The 18,499-nt window shown below is 49.0% G+C and overlaps 1 protein-coding gene across 2 annotated transcripts in view; it reads left to right on the top strand.

Annotated features, from left to right (window-relative positions):
• NOL4 (nucleolar protein 4) overlaps positions 1 to 18,499 on the top strand; it is a 604,446-nt gene that overhangs the window by 549,128 nt on the left and 36,819 nt on the right. For both annotated transcript variants that reach the window (XM_078774531.1, XM_068110142.2), the window contains exon 9: positions 10,175 to 10,291. In XM_078774531.1, the coding sequence (XP_078630657.1) occupies positions 10,175 to 10,291 (117 nt within the window). The remainder of the gene's footprint in view (positions 1 to 10,174; positions 10,292 to 18,499) is intronic.

Here is an 18,499-nt window from a genome sequence, read left to right as displayed (position 1 = left end):
TCCATTGTTTGACCATTAGGCCTCCTGTCAAGATTGGTTGACATTGGATAAGTAACGACCGAATGTATAGTGCTCAGAAATACACAGACAGACACCAAATTGCATAATCAGTACGATATATTCATAAACATACGTACAGTCACGTGAAAAAGTAAGTACACCCCATGTAAAGTTTTGACTTTTTCAATATATTTCAACATACAGCTATTTGATCTTCATTTCAACAATATTGATAGATAAAGGTGATATAATATAACAAATATCATAAAACATTTACATTTTGTAGTCTATTGTATAATTTAAATAAACATAAATGCAAATTTCGCATGTGGAAAAAGTAAGTACACCACTACATTTATCACTACTTCAAATACCTAAAATTAGAATCAGGTGCACCAGCTCAGGTGCAAATGATTAGAACATCGTTAGAGATGATCTTGGAGGAACCTGTCTTATTCAAACCTCAGACATTTAGTTTGGTTTGCCCTTTGTTGTTGAAGTGTGCGGCGTCTCCATGCCTCGATCAAAAGAGCTCTCTGAGGCCTTCAGAAAGAAGGTTATAGATGCCTACGACTCTGGGAAGAGATTTTAAAAGATCTCCAAACAATTTGAAATCAATCATTTGACTGTCCAGAAGATCATCTACAAGTGGAGAAGATTCCAAGCAACTGCCAACTTGCTCAGGCCAGGCCGCCCCAGCAAGTTCAGCCCGAGGGCAGACAGCAAGATGCTGAAAGAAGTCTCGAAGAACCCCAGAATGTCATCACGGGACCTACAGGTAGCTCTTGCCACTGTTGATGTCAAAGTGCACGAGTCTACCATTAGAAAGAGGCTGCACAAATTTGATCTACATGGGAGGTGTGCCAGTAGGAAACCTTTGCTGTCCAGAAAGAATATCAGGGCAAGACTAAAGTTTGCCAATGAACACCGAGGCAAACACCAGCACTTCTGGAACAATGTGCTCTGGACAGATGAGTCAAAGGTAGAGCTATTTGGCCAAAGTACCAGAAGACATGTTTGGCGAAAACCAAAGACAGCATTTGACCACAAGAACCTGATACCAACTGTAAAGCATGGTGGTGGAAATATTATGGTTTGGGGCAGCTTTGCTGCATCAGGGCCTCGACAGCTCACCATCATAGAATCCACTATGAATTCTTCATTGTACCAGAGGGTGCTTGAGGATAATGTGAGGCCATCTGTCGGAAAATTGAAGCTCAACCGAAGGTGGACCTTGCAACATCACAATGACCCTAAACATACCAGTAAATCCACCAAGGAATGGCGGAAAAGAAAGAAATGGAGGGTTCTGGAATATCCAAGTCAAAGCCTGGATCTAAATCCCATCGAGATGTTGTGTGGGGATTTGAAACGAGCTGTGCATGCAAGAAACCCCTCAAACATCACACAGCTGAAAGAATTATGCATGGAGGAGTGGACAAAAATTTCTCCCAGTCGATGTCAGAGACTGGTAGACAGTTATAAGAAATGCCTACTTGAGGTTGTTTCTGCCAAAGGGGGCAATACCACCTATTAGAGCCAAGGGTGTACTAATTTTTTCCACATGCGAAATTTGCATTTATGTTTATTTAAATTATACAATGGACTACAAAATGTAAATGTTTCATGATATTTGTTATATTATATCACCTTTATCTATATAATAATACCGTAAGGACTCGACTTTGTTATCCCTTTTACGCCGCACCCAGTGACCCGATGCCCACGGCACTAATGGATTTACGATCTACGAACCGCGCTCTTTGTTTATCACGTACAGACATACTCGAAAAATCTGAATTAGCCGACGTTGGGGCCCAAAAGCATCTGATTAACTGCCGATACGACGCCATCTTACGACGCCATCGTATTGGCGTCTGCTGGGCGAAGGCGAAGCAACCGTCCGCTGATTTGACAGTCGAGTGGTGTGAACATGGGTGGTGTGAACCAAATGGTCTTTTTATTCCCTTGAACATTTTAAATTAGGATATATAAGGAAACTTCTTTATCGTCATTTTAATAAAGTTAAATGGAGTGACGTTGCGATACTCGGGGTGCGTTGCATAAATCCTCATAACTCAGAGAGGTGTAGCAGGTGGCGAGACGTAAGGAAGCTTAAAGATAACGAGCTGAAAACAGACGAACGATATGTCAATCTCTTTCTACACCGAACGGAAATAAAAGTATGAGAGCGGGAAGGCATGGCCTGAGAACTTCGAGCAGAGAGGACTGATTGGACTTAACTTAAAGAGAAAAAATTGGAGCTTAACGGAAGAAGAAGATCCCATGAGCGCTCCCCTATGCCATCCATAATGGTACACTCTATCCATACACCACATCCTCCCTTCCGTGGATGTTCCACGGGTTTCGGCTAGTCTATCAATGTTGTTGAAATGAAGATCAAATAGCTGTATGTTGAAATATGTTGAAAAAGTCAAAACTTTACATGGGGTGTACTTACTTTTTCACGTGACTGTATATACAAAAGTGAATAAAATTTTTTTTATGCTAAATTAAAAAGGCAATGTAGGGATGACAAACTACAGTCTAAAAAAAGGTCCTAAACAAGATAGGGATGTAGTTAGGCAGCTTAGCAATTTTTGGGGGAACGACTTTACAAAAGTACCATTTTTATTTTCGTGGTTCATTGGACCATATGCAATAGAATTAGGACCGGAGGCAAGACATATGCAGTGTTTGACTTTTGCACAAATACGACTCGCACAGCATAATATCGAGCAATACATTTATGCAAATAAATCATCAGCTATTGGAGTTAGACTAAAATCGTAAATACATAAATTGCTGGACAAATTACCTTGAACAACATGTCTGTTCTAAAGCTATATTGTCATTACATCCTTGTAGTTGTGTACATGTTAGATATATGAGAGGTGCGCGAGTCACAAGTATAACACATTTGTATAAACACTCGGTATTATATTACTAATTATTATTACATGGAAGCATAAGATTTATTATGCATGCATGCATAACTTTTACAAATAACACTGCATGTAATGAAATATAAGTTAGCCTCCTTGTTGAAAATATATACATAATTTGTTTTTGTCCTTGGTTTTTGTCCAATAAAAAGGTGAAGAACACTGTATATTTCTTGCCTCCGGTCCTAAATCTATTGTATATGGTCTAATGGACCACCAAAATAAAAATGGCGCTTTTGTCAAGCCTTTCCCCATTTTCGATAAATATGCTGCTAAGCTGCCTGACTAATGATGTTGGTTTGGAGAGTAGCTAATAGTATTGCCATCACATAACAATCCCTACATCCCTGCCTCCAGACTATTGTCTAGGGCTAGGCCGAACTAAAAGTATTAGAAGCTCCTATATTTCATTTCTGCATTAGTATAAGAAGCTCCTGTATATTTTCAGGGACTTCTTGCAGCTTCAGTTGTCTTTCCTACTTTTCTTTTTTATCAACTTAGAGGAACCAATCACAAAGGGAGCAGTTATTCGAGATGTTCATGAAGTTTGTAAGAAGTTGATGAGCATGTACTGATATTATAACATAATAATCGGACTGCTAATTTGTACAGTCTATTATGTGGCTACACTACAAGAGTAATCAAGTACTGTTGTAACCAGTGGAGTGTTTATAGACGCCTGAAGCAATGACTAAGTGTAAATGAGGCAGTGATGTCGGGATTGTTATGTGATGGCAATACTATTAGCTACTCTCTAAACCAACATCATCCCTATCTTGTTTAGGAACTTTTTTAGACTGTAGTTTGTCATCCCTACATTGCCTTTTTAATTTAGCATACATTTTTACCCTCGCCAGAGGAGAGGGTAATGCATTTATTTGAGTCAGTTTGTCTGTCTGTTTGTTTGTCTGTCTGTCTGTTTGTCCGCACAAAATAAATATAATTTTCTTTGCAACCGTTGGTCCGATTGACAGGAAATTTTCACCATAGGGGCAACCCCACCTGTATAATTTTTAATGATAATTATGATGTCATAGATCACGTGGTTCAGCCGCCATCTTGGAAAAAACAAAAAACTTTGCACCTCTATATCTCCGAAAGTGCTGAATAGAAAAAAATTGAGACATGGCTCATTGTAAAGAACTCGCCATGGGGAATAAAATATGTTAATGATGATGTCAGAGGTGCCTTCATTATGACGTCATAATTCGACAAGTACAAAACTTCATCCGATCAAGATGAAATTTCTTGAGCATAATCTAGAAATAAATTACTTTCGAAAAGAAATTATCATGACGTCATCAGTCACGTGGTTCGGCCGCCATATTTGTTTTAACACAAAAGTCTTAAAAACCACTGAAAATACATCCTGGTGAGGGTTTGCAATCTCTGCTCTTTTTCTTGTTTTGTTAACTTGTTTCTGTAATTTTTTACAATGTGGAATAACACAATGGTATGGTACTCAGAGGATACCCAATCTTGGAGTAAAAGTGTCAAGATATCTTAGTCAGCAAAGTCAAACACTGCACATGTGTTTCTATATTGTCTTACGTAACCCTGACTGTATCTTGCAGCTCTGTCTTATTGCTCATTTCTCAAAGAGTAATGTCTTCATCCAGCCTCAGGCCACACAATGACCTGCACTTAGAAATGCCCAAAATAACTGATGTGGTTTCCCTTTAACCAATAGGGCGGGGACAGAGGGAAGGGGCGGAGCCTATATCAATTAATTGACCATTGACCACTCCAGGCGATGCAGTATGCCAAAACAAGGATGAAAGGAACACTAAACGTCAGTTCAAATATTTATTAAACTAGGGGGCCCGTTGGTCCATTGGACCAAATTTTAATTGGGGAGTTTTGGATCTCCGGGGACTTTTGGGTATCTGGGGACTTTTGTGTGTTCGGGACTTTTGAGTCATCAGGGTAATCTGCGTATTTTTGGTCCTGGGGGACTTTTGGGTCATCTGGGTTTTTTGAGTACTCGGGGACTTTTGGTTCATCAGGACTTTTTGGTCAACTGGGTCCTCGGGGACTTTTGGGTCATCAGAGACTTTTTGGATCCTTGGGGATTTTTGGGTCCTCATGGACTTTTGGGTAATCTGGGTCTTTTGGGTCATAATTTTGTCTCGACTACTCTTTGCCACCATTTTGTTTCGGCCTACTCAAACGTTTCTTGCCTTGGAAGCACGATCGATTATTATCATTAAATAATTGAAGCGTATCATCAAAATCTGGATTCGGTTATGAGGATTGGATCCTGTAGACTAAATAATCTCTGGTTGGAGACACGTTTTTTGAATGAAACGTTGTTAGCAAAGAACACTTTTTTAGTAGTTGGGATTGCTGTTTGGGTCAATTCTGCGGTTGGAATTTTGAGGATCGGTTCGGATTAAGAGTTTGTGGAGCTTATCGCATTGTGGTTTTTAACCATGTTCGTAAATGAAATAAAGGTGTGAACATCACCCGGTGAAGAGTTGGATGGGGGTGGAGGGAAGAGTGGGAGGGGGTTTGGAGGGAGGGTTGTGCTGTATGCACACCATTCCTCCACCACTAACCCCAATCTTACCTTTAACCTTATCATCAAATTTAACATGTGTACACTTTTATAATTAGTTTGCATATATTTTTAAATATCAAGGCAGGAAGTGCACAATGGTCTACTCTTTCAAAAAAAAAAAAGTTTAATCTTTATCATTTCTAAATGTATTCGGAGCATCGTGTAATATTTTATTTAATGTGACTTATTATCATCATCATTATTACTAGTATTACGATGCAAAATTCATGAAATTAAGATGATATCATTTGATGTTTTAATACCACGTAATATTCTTAATAAAGTACATGTTTTACATCTGCTAACTTTATGAACTCCATTTTCAAAGCTATTTCCTTGCATCCTGATTTTTGGGTGTACTGAAGGAGCTGGGGCTCCCACGTCGATCGGAAGAATGGACGCGACAAAAAGCTGGAATTCATCCGAGTTGCTTTAATCAAACCAAACACTCAGGCACTCTGAAAAGCCCGTTTATCGGGCAGCAATATATATACATATTATCCCGGAGCGTTTGCCCAGGAAAGGCGAGAGGGGGCGTGGCCCAGCGTCCCGACCGAGGCCTGGCAAGTTGAGCGCGGGCCTGCCCGGGCGTCCTGGACGAGCCCGGCATGGTGATCGCTCCGCGTCCTTGATAGGTGCAAGGCGATTGTGAAAACCCAGCGGTAGCCGCTACACACGTCCCCCCAGAATCGACTTGCACCGGCAGGGTCAATTTGAGGGGGGTCCTGATGACCCGGCCGAAGCGACCCCTGGCGGGTCGTGGGAGGGGGTCCGGTGTGGTGGTGGGCGGTCGAGTGGGGGGCACCGTGGACGGGGGGCGGCCTCGCCGCGGCGGAAGGGCCACCCGTGGTGGGTGGTCGACGTCCACGTGCGCCGGCTTGAGGCGGTCCACCGCAATCCGGTCCGACCTGCCGCCGATGTCGATGACGAACGACTTGTCGTCCCGTCGCAGCACCCGGAAGGGCCCGTCGTACGGCGCCGGAGTGGCCCCCGATGTGCGTCGTGACGCACAAAAACATACTCCGCTGTGCGAAGTGCTGGGGGGACGTAGGACTGGGGGTCACCGTGGTGGGATGTTGGCACGGGGGCAAACCGTCGGGCGGCCTCCTGGAGGTCCGAGCGCTGGTGAGCTGCGGACCAGGGACTGGTAGCGTCGGGCACGAATTCGCCCGGGACGCGTAGCGCCTGGCCATAGACCAGCTCGGCGGTGGATGCCTGGAGGTCCTCCTTGGGGGCCGTGCGGAGGCCCAAAAGGACCCACGGCAGCCGGTCGGCCCAACCGCCGTCTTGAAGGCCGGCCATGAAAGGTGCCAGCGGGGCCTGGGTGTGTCGGTGGACCTTGGCCCGTTGGCAGGCCGTGCAGGTGCTGGTCCAATCGCGGACGTCCCGACGAAGGCCGTGCCAGACGAATCGCGCCGACACCAGCTTCTGGGAAGCTTTCCGGCCCGGGTGGGAAAGGCCGTGGAGGGAGGCGAAGATGCGGCGTTGCCAGGTGATGGGCACGATGGGGCGAGGCTGGCCTTGGGAGACGTCGCAGAGCAGGACAGTGTCCGCGAAGGGGATGTCGGCCAGGCGGAGGCCCGTGTCCGCCGCCCGGAGGGCTTGCACCGTGGTGTCGGTGGTTTGGTCCGCCGCCATAAGCGCAAAGTCCACGCCCAGGTGGACCGCGTTCGCGCTGGCCAGGGAAAGACAGTCGGCCACGGCGTTGTTTTTGCCGGCGACGTGCCGGATGTCCGTGGTAAACTCCGACACGGCGGAGAGGTGGCGCTGTTGGCGGGCCGACCACGGCTCCGTGACCTTGGCCATGGCGTAAACCAACGGCTTGTGGTCGACGAACGCCGTGAAAGGTCGGCCCTCCAGGAGGTGGCGGAAATGGCGGACAGCCAGGTGTAGACCGAGGAGCTCCCGGTCAAACGTGCTGTATTTGAGCTCGTTCGGCCGGAGCTGCCGGCTGAAAAAAGCGAGTGGCTGCCAAACCCCGTTCACCCATTGCTCATGTACGGCGCCCACCGCGTAGTCGGAGGCATCCGTGGTGAGGGCGATGGGAGCGTTGAGCACCGGGTGAGCGAGCAGTGTTGCGTCGGCGAGGGCCCGCTTTGAGCTTTGGAAGGCCGCATCCATTGCTGCGGACCAGGCGATGTCGTGCTTGGCCGGCTTGCCCCGGAGGGCTTCGTAGAGGGGCCGCATGAGTTGAGCAGCGCGGGGCACGAAGCGGTGATAAAAATTCACCATTCCCAGGAATTCCTGCAGGGCCTTTATGGTGCGGGGACGCGGGAACGTGGTGATGGCCTCGACCTTGGTTGGCAGCGGCACGGCCCCGTTCTTGGTGATGTGGTGGCCCAAAAAATCAACGGCCGTCGTGCCGAAGTGGCATTTGGCCGGGTTGACGATGAGGCCATGCTCGCTGAGGCGCCCGAACAGTGTTCGGAGGTGGAGGAGGTGCTCGGCCCGGGACGTGCTGGCGACGAGGATGTCGTCCAGGTAAACGAAAAGGAACGGCAGGTCACGCAACACGCCGTCCATCAAGCGCTGGAACGCCTGAGCCGCGTTCTTGAGACCAAACGGCATCCGCAAGAATTCGAATAAGCCGAACGGCGTGATGACTGCCGTTTTAGGGACGTCGGCCGCCCTGACAGGTACCTGGTGATATCCCCGTATGAGATCAATTTTCGAAAAAATGACCCGTCCCGCCAGACGGGCGGAGAAGTCTTGGATATGCGGGATCGGGTACCTGTCGGGGGTGGTAGCGTCATTGAGACGGCGGTAGTCGCCACACGGGTGCCATCCACCCCCCGGCTTTGGCACGATGTGCAGTGGCGAGGCCCACACGCTATCGGAGCGCCGCACAATGCCGAGGTGCTCCAACGCGTCGAATTCGGCCTTTGCCACGGCGAGCTTGGCTGGGTCGAGGCGGCGGGCCCTGGCGTAGACCGGCGGGCCCGTGGTTGGTATGTGGTGCTCGATCCCATGCCGTACTGCGACGGCCGAAAACGTCGGCCGCGTGAGGGCCGGGAACTCCGTGAGCAGGCGAGCAAACTCGTTCGCCGCCGGGACGGCGCATGCCAGCTCGGTCGGCGCGGAGCTGCTCAATGTGCATACCAGGGAGCTGAAGGTTTCGGCGTTGATTAAATGACGCCGTTGGACGTCCACCAGCAGTCCGTGTGCGCAGAGGAAGTCGGCGCCTAGCAGAGCCATGGGCACGTTTGCGGTTACAAACGTCCAAGCAAAGCGTTGGCCGCCGAAGCAGAGGGTGACGTTGCGCGGGCCGAAGGTGCGGATGGTCGATCCGTTGGCCGCAACCAAGGAGGGGCCGCAAACCGCGGACTGCCTGTCCTGGTCAGAGGCGGGTATGACGCTCAGTTGGGCGCCGGTGTCGCACAGGAAGCGCCGTCCGGACGCTTTATCCGTGATGAACAGTAAGTTGCCCGTGTGGCCGGCGCTCATGGCTGGTAATGAACGCCGGCCCGGCCATTTCCCGGCCTGCCGAAGGTGCACGGGGGTCGGCATGTCCGGGCCTTCTGTCCGAACCTGGCATGATAGTAACACCACGCTTGGTCAGGTGGAGGCCCCGGTCGTCGTGCTGGAGGTGGTCGGCTCGGTGTAGCGGCCGCCAATTGCGTCGGCAGTTCGGTCGTCGACCGTGCCGGGTGCTCGGGCGCCATGGGTGTTGCGTTGGACGGCGGTGGGTCCCATGTCGCCGCTGCGATGCGCTGACCTGCGGCGGAGATCTTGTCGGCTTCTCTGGCAAGGGCCCGGGGATCTGTGATCGTCGTGCTTGCCAGGGCGAGGCGTACCGGGTTAGGCAGCTGACGGAGGAACAGCTCCCGGAACAGGAATGCCGGAGAGTGGTCGCCGAGCAGTGAAAGCATGTAGTCCATTCGCTCGGAAGGGCGCGTGTCGCCGAGCTCGGGCAGGTCGAGCAGGCGCCGTGCGCGTTCCGCCGATGGGAGGGCGAAAGCGTCGAGGAGAAGCTTCTTAATCGCGCCGTATTTGTCAGCGGCTGACGGGCTCTCGAGGAGGCTCAGGGCACGGGCCGCGGTGGCCGAACCGAGCGCTGCTACCACATGGTGGAAGCGGGTGTCGTCGGCCGTGATGCCTCGCAGGGCGAACAGGGAATCCGCCTGTGCGAACCAAACCGCCGCGTGAGCCTCCCAGAAGGTAGGCAGTTTAAGGGCGACTGCCGTGTCCATGTCGGTAGGTCACCAATGAAGGAGCTGGGGCTCCCACGTCGATCGGAAGAATGGACGCGACAAAAAGCTGGAATTCATCCGAGTTGCTTTAATCAAACCAAACACTCAGGCACTCTGAAAAGCCCGTTTATCGGGCAGCAATATATATACATATTATCCCGGAGCGTTTGCCCAGGAAAGGCGAGAGGGGGCATGCCCGGGCGTCCCGACCGAGGCCTGGCAAGTTGAGCGCGGGCCTGCCCGGGCGTCCTGGACGAGCCCGGCATGGTGATCGCTCCGCGTCCTTGATAGGTGCAAGGCGATTGTGAAAACCCAGCGGTAGCCGCTACAGTACCTTATTTATGTGCGCGTTACCCTTACTTGCAAAGGCCTAAACCTATGTCTACATAATAAACCCATCCGTCATTGTGTACATGAGTATAGCCTTAGAGTAAACACATCGCATCACAGGGTACTAACAGGTCCCTTTCCTGATGCAGAACCTGCGCTCCACCCCACCACATCTCACTTCAGCTGTGGCCGAGAACATGCTGGCAATGGCGTGTGAGAACGAGAGCCGTAATGCTGCCAAACGCATGCGCCTGGAATTGCAGCAGGTATGGAGGGCAGAGGGTCAGCACGACATGGTGTTGAGTGCACGACTTTAACTCCATAAGGGAGATGGGCTGATCTCGAATGAATTTGGTGCCAGCTAGTCCGATGATCATTTGTGAGCCATTGCTTACTGCTTACTGGTATTAGGGACTTGTGCTTTAACATTACTATATTTTGATTGGTAATTTCACGTTACCAAAACATATCTTTCCTCCCCTTCACAATAAAAATAAATGTCTAGAATGAAAGCTTGCGAGACGAATGCTTATTTACCTTTTGGTAAAGCGGTCCAAGCGGTAAAGTGACAACAATTCCCACATAGCAACCAAACCCTCTGCAGTTCGAATGGATTTCTCTCCAGCCCACACACACCAGCCAGCTGTACACTTGGGAAATTGCTTCAGCAATAATGTTGCTATCGTTTGTTTCAATGCTTGTTTGTCATGTTAGTTCAATACTGCGAATTGCCAATTGTATGCTGGCTGGGCCCTCTAAATGTGTTGTTGTTTTTTCTTAACCTTAAACTACTGTTTTTCCAAGCAGGTTATCCCAATAGGATGGGTGTATTTATTATTTATTTAATTTTATGTTTGTCAGTCTAAACCTATTGAATACCTTCATACCTGTAAGCACTTAATGCTTCATCTAGTGCATGCTGTCACCTGCATGATTGTGTATCTTGTACGGTACCTTAAATGGGGAAGTTTTAATATATTTTCATTTAAACTGTTTGTGGCCGTTAGTGGGGCAAAGGTAAATGTCACCATTATAGGACTCACACAACTGTGCAGATGATTATCCATATTGATTCCATACCTACTTGACAAGAGTGGTCAAGGGGACTCCACCAGAACTGTGGGAATTGAGCTTTAAAATTGTCTTATAATGGAATAGCGGATAACCCGGGTAACCTGGATAGCCCGGTTCCACCCGGCTAGTTGTAAGGGAACTCATTCCCAACAGAATTTGGATTATATACGGAGTTTGCTGGGAATGTCCTTTGACAGCATACTAGTCACAGACTGTTAAGACTGCCAAGGTTTGTCAGTTTGCCAATTCTCTTAAAATGGCAGCGAGACTGCAGTATGGTGGTTGGTATGCAGCAAGGTGGGTGATATGCGAGAAAAAAAACAAAAGAAGCTGTGGTCCTGGTCAGTCCATGTGCTGACGCAGCATGGGGAAATCCGTAAACATGTGTGTGTGGCATGACAAGGCCACACACACAGAAGGCAAGGCAAACAAGCAAAGGCATGGCAAAAACATGGCATGGCAGACTGGCAAACTAGGCCGACAGATGATACTGGCCGGCCTCAAGGTGGTCTCTTACTCGTCATGGGGGCAGGAACGTGTGGGGCAGCAGATCAGGCGACCGGTTGTAGCCCTAACCTAATCCTAACTATGCCCACCTAATCCCGCTACTACCTCTACCCCCTCTTTCGTCTCTTTAACCTAACCCTACTCTATCTGAGCCCTTTAACCATTCAAACTAAACCATTCCTTCTGGGTTCATCAATCCCCCCTAACTATACCTATCCCCCGGGAGAACACCAAAACACACATGGTGCCAAACAAATGAGGTGGCGTGGCACCACTAGGCTCGCCGGCGGAGCAGCCCGATGGGGGACGTGCTTACCCCTACTAAACACATGGGACACAACAAGTCCTCGCAAAAAACAATTAATCATCAACCCCGTCATCCCAACGGCCGCAAACACACACAATGGTACCAAGGGGGACCATCCCCACTCTAACCTAACATTTCAAAAGTCATTTCTTTTTTACCATTGCACACTCTCCCCCCTCCTCCCCCCCCTCCCCCCCACCCCCTATGTTGGTTCGATGCAACCAATTTACCGGTCCCACACATTGGTGCTCTTAGAAATTTGGGCCCGGCCCTCAATTTTTCACTCTGTACCATCGCACGATATCCTGGCTGGGCAGTGTGGCTCTACTGGCAAGCTTGCCTACCTGCATACTCCACGGTGGCACCCTAGCGACGCTGGAGCCACCTCCGAGCTTACCTGCTCCTCAACCTAACAATGGGGGAGGCCCTCTCTGGCTCTCACCCCTTTATGCCCACCATGGCACCTGGCCCCTTTCCTTGGGTACCTGCGCCCACTACACTACACTAACTGGTCCCCTGGACCCCTATGGCCTCACCTGGCCGGCGAGCTATCAGCGCCCAGGGTGCCCCACCCCCCCCCTCCCCTACAAGAGGACACATTGACGTGCCACACTCCCAGCCTCTCAACAACACTATTGAACCTTCGCAAAACAAAACTTTCTACACCCAGCAGCAACCGCAGAACGACATCCATTTCCAAAACATCTGAACCCCCGCTACTCTAACGCCAATGCAGATGCGTTCTCGTGGCTCCAGATGCGTGCTCGTGCCTCCAGATGCGTGCTCGTGCCTCCAGATGTGTGCTCGTGCCTCCAGATGTGTTCTGCACGTCTGCCACGCCACTCATGCCCCAAACCTCCCGCGGTGCTGTCTCACGTAGCCACGCGACTACCCTGACCCGTGTCGCCGGCCCGGATACGAGCTCGAACGACGCACCCGCAGGACTTTCACACCGCACATGTGCACTCTCACACTCAAGCATGCACACACCCCCATGTAGAGTCCCTATAGAATTCCCGCACTCCCCATTGACACCATTGTTGAGTGTGTCCTCGCACCTGTGAATGTGTCCGCGCACCTGGTCTCGGCGAAAAATGCCAGCTCGAACTCCTCCGCCGACTCCACCAGTACGGAAGTGCACACCTGTGGGGCCACGCACTCCCTGCACGTATTCTGCGCCATACGTGCTTCGACATCCTCCCTTAAAGCACAGCCAATCTCTCTCTTTAACTTTCTTGCCCAGGCTATTAAATCTTCGACAGTTTCACCCGCCTGAGTTTGATATAAATTACCGCGTACCGTCTCTACCAATAAACTATTACTCCCTCGTCCTGGCTTTTTACTATTCTCTTTCTCCCGTGGCTCCGGCTGTCCCTTAACCCGTAATGGCGCCGTTCCCTTTTCTTCCTCTACATTACCCCTGGCCTCACCAGCCGCCATTACCCACTGCGCACCACGCACGCACCCCACGTTCTTGTCACGCACCCCACGTTCTTGTCACGCACCCCACCTTCTTGTCACGCACCCCACGTTCTTGTCACGCACCCCACGTTCTTGTCACGCACCCCACCTTCTTGTCACGCACCCCACCTTCTTGTCACGCACCCCACGTTCTTGTCACGCACCCCACGTTATTGTCACGCACCCCACGTTCTTGTCACGCACCCCACGTTCTTGTCACGCACCCCACGTTCTTGTCACGCACCCCACGTTCTTGTCACGCACCCCACGTTCTTGTCACGCACCCCCACGTTCTTGTCACGCACCCCCACGTTCTTGTCACGCACCCCACATTCTTGTTACGCACCCAACGTTCTTGTCACGCACCCCACGTTCTTGTCACGCACCCCACGTTCTTGTCACGCACCCCACGTTCTTGTCACGCACCCTACGTTCTTGTCACGCACCCCACGTTCTTGGCACGCACCCTATGTTCTTGTCACGCACCCCACGTTCTTGTCACGCACCCCACGTTCTTTTCAGGGTCTGCCAACCAAGTGTCTTCATTCGCCCTTGCAGGCTTCACCTCTGCCTCCCATTTTGCCGTTCGAGCCTCCCTTTCCGCCTGCATCGCTTGTTTTCCCCTGCTCATCACCTCATCCCCCTCATGCTTTATTTCGCCCCTCATCGCGTCCATTTTCACGCTCAACATTCGCATACCACCGTCTATCGCTTGTAATATCACCCTTTTACACATCCATTTTTACACTCAACGCTTGTATATCACCCTTTATTTTTACGCACAAATCGCTGTTCATCATCTCCATTTGTGCTATGAATTGTTCAAAAAAACATTTCAAATCGGCTTGTTTCACCTGTGCCAATCCGCCATTTTGTGCTGCACTTTCCAGGGGATGAGAGTGGGGGCCATTGTTTTTACTGAGCGCCTCCCTTGTTTCTTTGTCCTGGATCGGTAATTCATTATCCATATTCACATTACTAAGGCCCACCTGGATCTGTCCGCGTTGGTCCGCCATTGTCCGCTCCAATAAATTAAAATAAAATTTCTCCTAACGGTTCGTAATTTTCGAGGTCTGTGAAGTGCACCTTGGGTCCAATCCCACTATAATGAATGAATGAATGATCGTTTTAAGGCCATTTTTCCCCACGAGTGGGGGTTGGCCTTGCAGGCCCCATGACAATCATGGTTCCCTGTTTGAGGCAATGTTTTTATGGCCGGATGCCCTTCCTGGCGCCAACCCTTAGACGCCTCTTACGATGCGCAGGGATACGGTGTACCTATTCTAAATCGGGGTACACACCGGATCATGGCCAATCCCACTCCTGACACCAAATATGTTACGGTTGCCAGAGCGGAATCCCACTCCCGGCACCAATGTGTTACGGTGCTCGGACAGGAATCCCGCTCCTGAACACAGATGTGTTATGGCCCGAGGTTCGGGTTTACTACTAGGTGGTTAACCTCCATACCCTTCCAAACTTACCGGACCTGCGGCTGCCACGCACGAATAACTTCGTGCTTAGCAGGTTGCGAACCAGCAACTACGAACGCCAATTGGTCCGTCGCGCGATAGCTTACCTGTACCACTTGACGGTCCCAATGAGAGAACGCGCCATACACTCCAGCAGTACACCACTTTCGATGGCCAAGCGAAAACCATTGGCAAACGCCGGAGTAATGATAATGTCATTACGGCCGATGTTAACCTGGGTGCGAGCAATGGCGGGACAATGGAGGAAAAGACTTTCACGGACAGAGAGAAAAGCAAAACGTTTAACGATTTGATTTATTTACAAATATTTACATTGTAATTATTTCAATAGGAAAGAAAAATGGACGAGAAGCAGGAACTTAGCTTATTCTATGACTTATTACGATTACTACAAATAAACACCACATGGGCCCAGCACACTTTCACGGGGGAGGGGATGGGGACGAACAAACGTTGGAAACCTGTTACTCTTCGCACAAAGGCCACGATGTTCCAGGTGCCTCTCCTCGCAACGTCCCTGTCCCAGGGTCGCCACCGAGCAGCACGAGCAGGTAATGGCGATTCCAGCACGAACAAGGGCAGATGAGGTCGTGCACACATGCACTGAGAGGGAGTCCTGCGGCCAGCAGAGACAATGAACAAAGTCCAAAGCGAAGAGGAGTGCCAAGAAAATGTGTTCAGCCACAAGGTCCAGTGTGAAAGAGAGTAATGCAGGCACATGCTAGGTCCACAATGCAGACTCAAGAGTGGAGCAGATGTGCTCAGTGAACCCAGCAGAGAGACAGGCCCAGAGTCGACAAAGAGACAGGCCCAGAGTGTAGCAATCTTGCAGACATGTTGTGAGTGCACAAGAGACAGAGCCAGACTCAAATAATGCAGGTGTAGAGGCCTGCGAGAGGAAGACCAGCCAAGAAAAAATGTCCACGTGCTGAGGGGCCGAGAGAGAGCAGCTAGAGAGAGAATCAATGTCTTGAATCTCTCTTTGTTCACCCTCGTCGAAGGTAGGGGGAAGGGGGGTCTTGGAGGTCTCCTGGCTCCCGATTGGTGGAGCCCATTACTCCACCCCATAAGCTCTCCCAAAATGATTCAGGACCTGATTGGTGGGTTCCTGAGCCTGGACACCATGGTGTGCCTTTGAGCCTGGTGCATTGCCTGGTAAATTATCCCTGATGAGTGGAGGACCTATCTTTCCCTTTCCCCAACGCATAAAGACATAATAACCCGAAATAAGGGAAAGGGACTAAGACAATGGTCTGCCATGAAATAACTATTCTAAGGGACCTGTATGGTGGTTGCCATTACTTCCTAGTGGTTTCCCAAAACTACAACAATTTATATACAGACTTGGCATTTAATAATAATAATAATAATTCATTTATTTTGTATAGCGCTTTTCATGAAGCCCAAAGGCGCTTTGACAGAGTGCAAAACATAATGCATAACAAAACATGAAAACAACAATTGCAAAAAAACAAGAATCAATAGGGAAATATTTAAAGCAAAAGGAGGGAGAAGGAGAAGTGATAGTCAGGGGTTAAATGCTGTGGGTTGAATGTTGAATGCAGTGCTGACCATTGTCTTGACTTGGGTTTACTTTCTGAACTCAGTATATCAATCTGGTGAGTTTCTTTTACCCTTCGGTGATGTCTTTGTTGAAAGAACCATGTCACTGATTGTCTTTTGCAGCAAGAAGTCAATAACAGGATTATATCACAGGTGGCGTGACAAAATGTAAGGACAGGTACATTTGACGATTGGCTTCACAATCGGGTATATAAGGGTTGTTGCGTTCTGTATTAGTGGAAAACAACTGCTGCACGTCTACAAAAGTTATTGCCGCTTCCTCTGGAGATGGTCCGTCAACTTGCCAATGCTGTTTGTCATGGAGTGGTGGCTTTACGAAATTCTGGCATGAAACAGCGTGCTATTGCTCGGCAGTATGGCATCACTCAAGGTCAGGTGTCAAAGATCCTGAAACGAAATGCTCAGAGGGGTGTCCCTACTCCAATACCGAGGCCAGGACGTCCACGCAGAACCACAAGGAGAGATGATCGCCAGCTGCACCGGTTAGTCTGCAATGGCCGTACCAAGTCAGCTAATCGGCTAAGGGCTGAGTGGCAGCAACTGACAAATGTGCCTGTATCCAGAAGGCTAGTCAACCAACGACTGGTTCAAGCAGGCTATCGTTCCAGGCGTCCCCTGAGAAAGCCACGCCTGACCAGACAACACAGCCAGCGCCGATTGCAGTGGGCCAGAGAGCACCGTCAATGGCAGCCAGGACACTGGAATCACGTGACCTTCAGTGACGAGTGTAGATTTCTGGTCTATCGTCAAGATGGCCGCGTCGGAGTGCGCAGACAAGTGCATGAAGCCCACAACGAAGATTGTATAGTGCTAAGAGTCCAAGCTGGAGGTGGTGGGGTGACCGTTTGGGCTGCTTTTCATGCAGGGGGCAAAACTGACCTGGTTGTTCTGAATGGAAACCTGAACCAGTTCATGTACAGGGTCATTCTGGAAGAAACATTGCTTCCATTTGCTCGTGCAGCCTTTCGAGGAAACTTTGTCCTCCAAGATGACAATGCACGGCCTCATCGTGCTCGCATGATCCAACACTTTCTTGCTGACCGTGGTGTAGAGCATATGGAGTGGCCTGCCATGTCCCCGGATATGAATCTGACAGAGAAATTGTGGGCAGAATGAACGAGTCAAATCGACAACTTGGACCAGCAGCCCACCTCTGTGCGTGAATTGCAGCAGACTATTGTCACTGCATGGCAAGCGATTCCTGTCCAAACCTTGGCAAATCTCGTGAACAGCATGCCTCGACATGTACGTGCTCTCCTGAATGCTCGTGGGGGTTACACGAAGTACTGAACTGTAATTTTAGTGTCCGTAATCCCAGTCATAATTTAGCTTTTGTTTTTGTTGAAAATTTTTTTGGCTAATGTGCAAAATAAAGAGATACTTCTGGAAAACGTACAGAAGTTTAACACAGTACTGTCCGTGAATTGAGTTCGACATCAGTTTACATCACTTTCAAGGATCAATTTATTTGCTTCGAAATGTCAAATGTGGTTTTTGTTTCTTTTAAAGGTCACATTAACAAAATCTAGAATAATTTCAACATAATTCCAATGAACTTTTGGTTCTAAGTCACCTTGAAAAGTAAGTTCACCCCCACAAAAAAAATATTCCATATTAAATGCCAAGTCTGTATATATATATATATATACTGTATATACATATATATATATATATATATATATATATATATATATATATATATATATATATATATATATATATATATATATATATATATATACATATATATATATATATATATATATATATATATATATATTGTTACAGATCGCGGTTTAGATGTTATGATGACCGAGCGGTGGTGTATTTAACCGCGACCTAACAGGATCCCCGACTCACCCGATTCCACCCAAACGTTGGCCGGATCGCACCGCAGCTAGTCAATGAGGGAAAAGACGAAAACGACGCAATGCAAAGAGGAAAACGAAGGCAAAGAAAGGTTTGGAAATACTACTAAATTTATTGACTATTTTCACACAAGCAAAAAGAAAGCAGTCACGTTTATTTACAAGCACATAAGACGCAGG

This window comes from Myxine glutinosa, chromosome 3 (assembly GCF_964187855.1).
Source record: "Myxine glutinosa chromosome 3, kmMyxGlut1.1, whole genome shotgun sequence".
Lineage (NCBI taxonomy): Eukaryota > Metazoa > Chordata > Myxini > Myxiniformes > Myxinidae > Myxine > Myxine glutinosa.
This window is presented reverse-complemented; position numbering and strand designations above follow the sequence as displayed.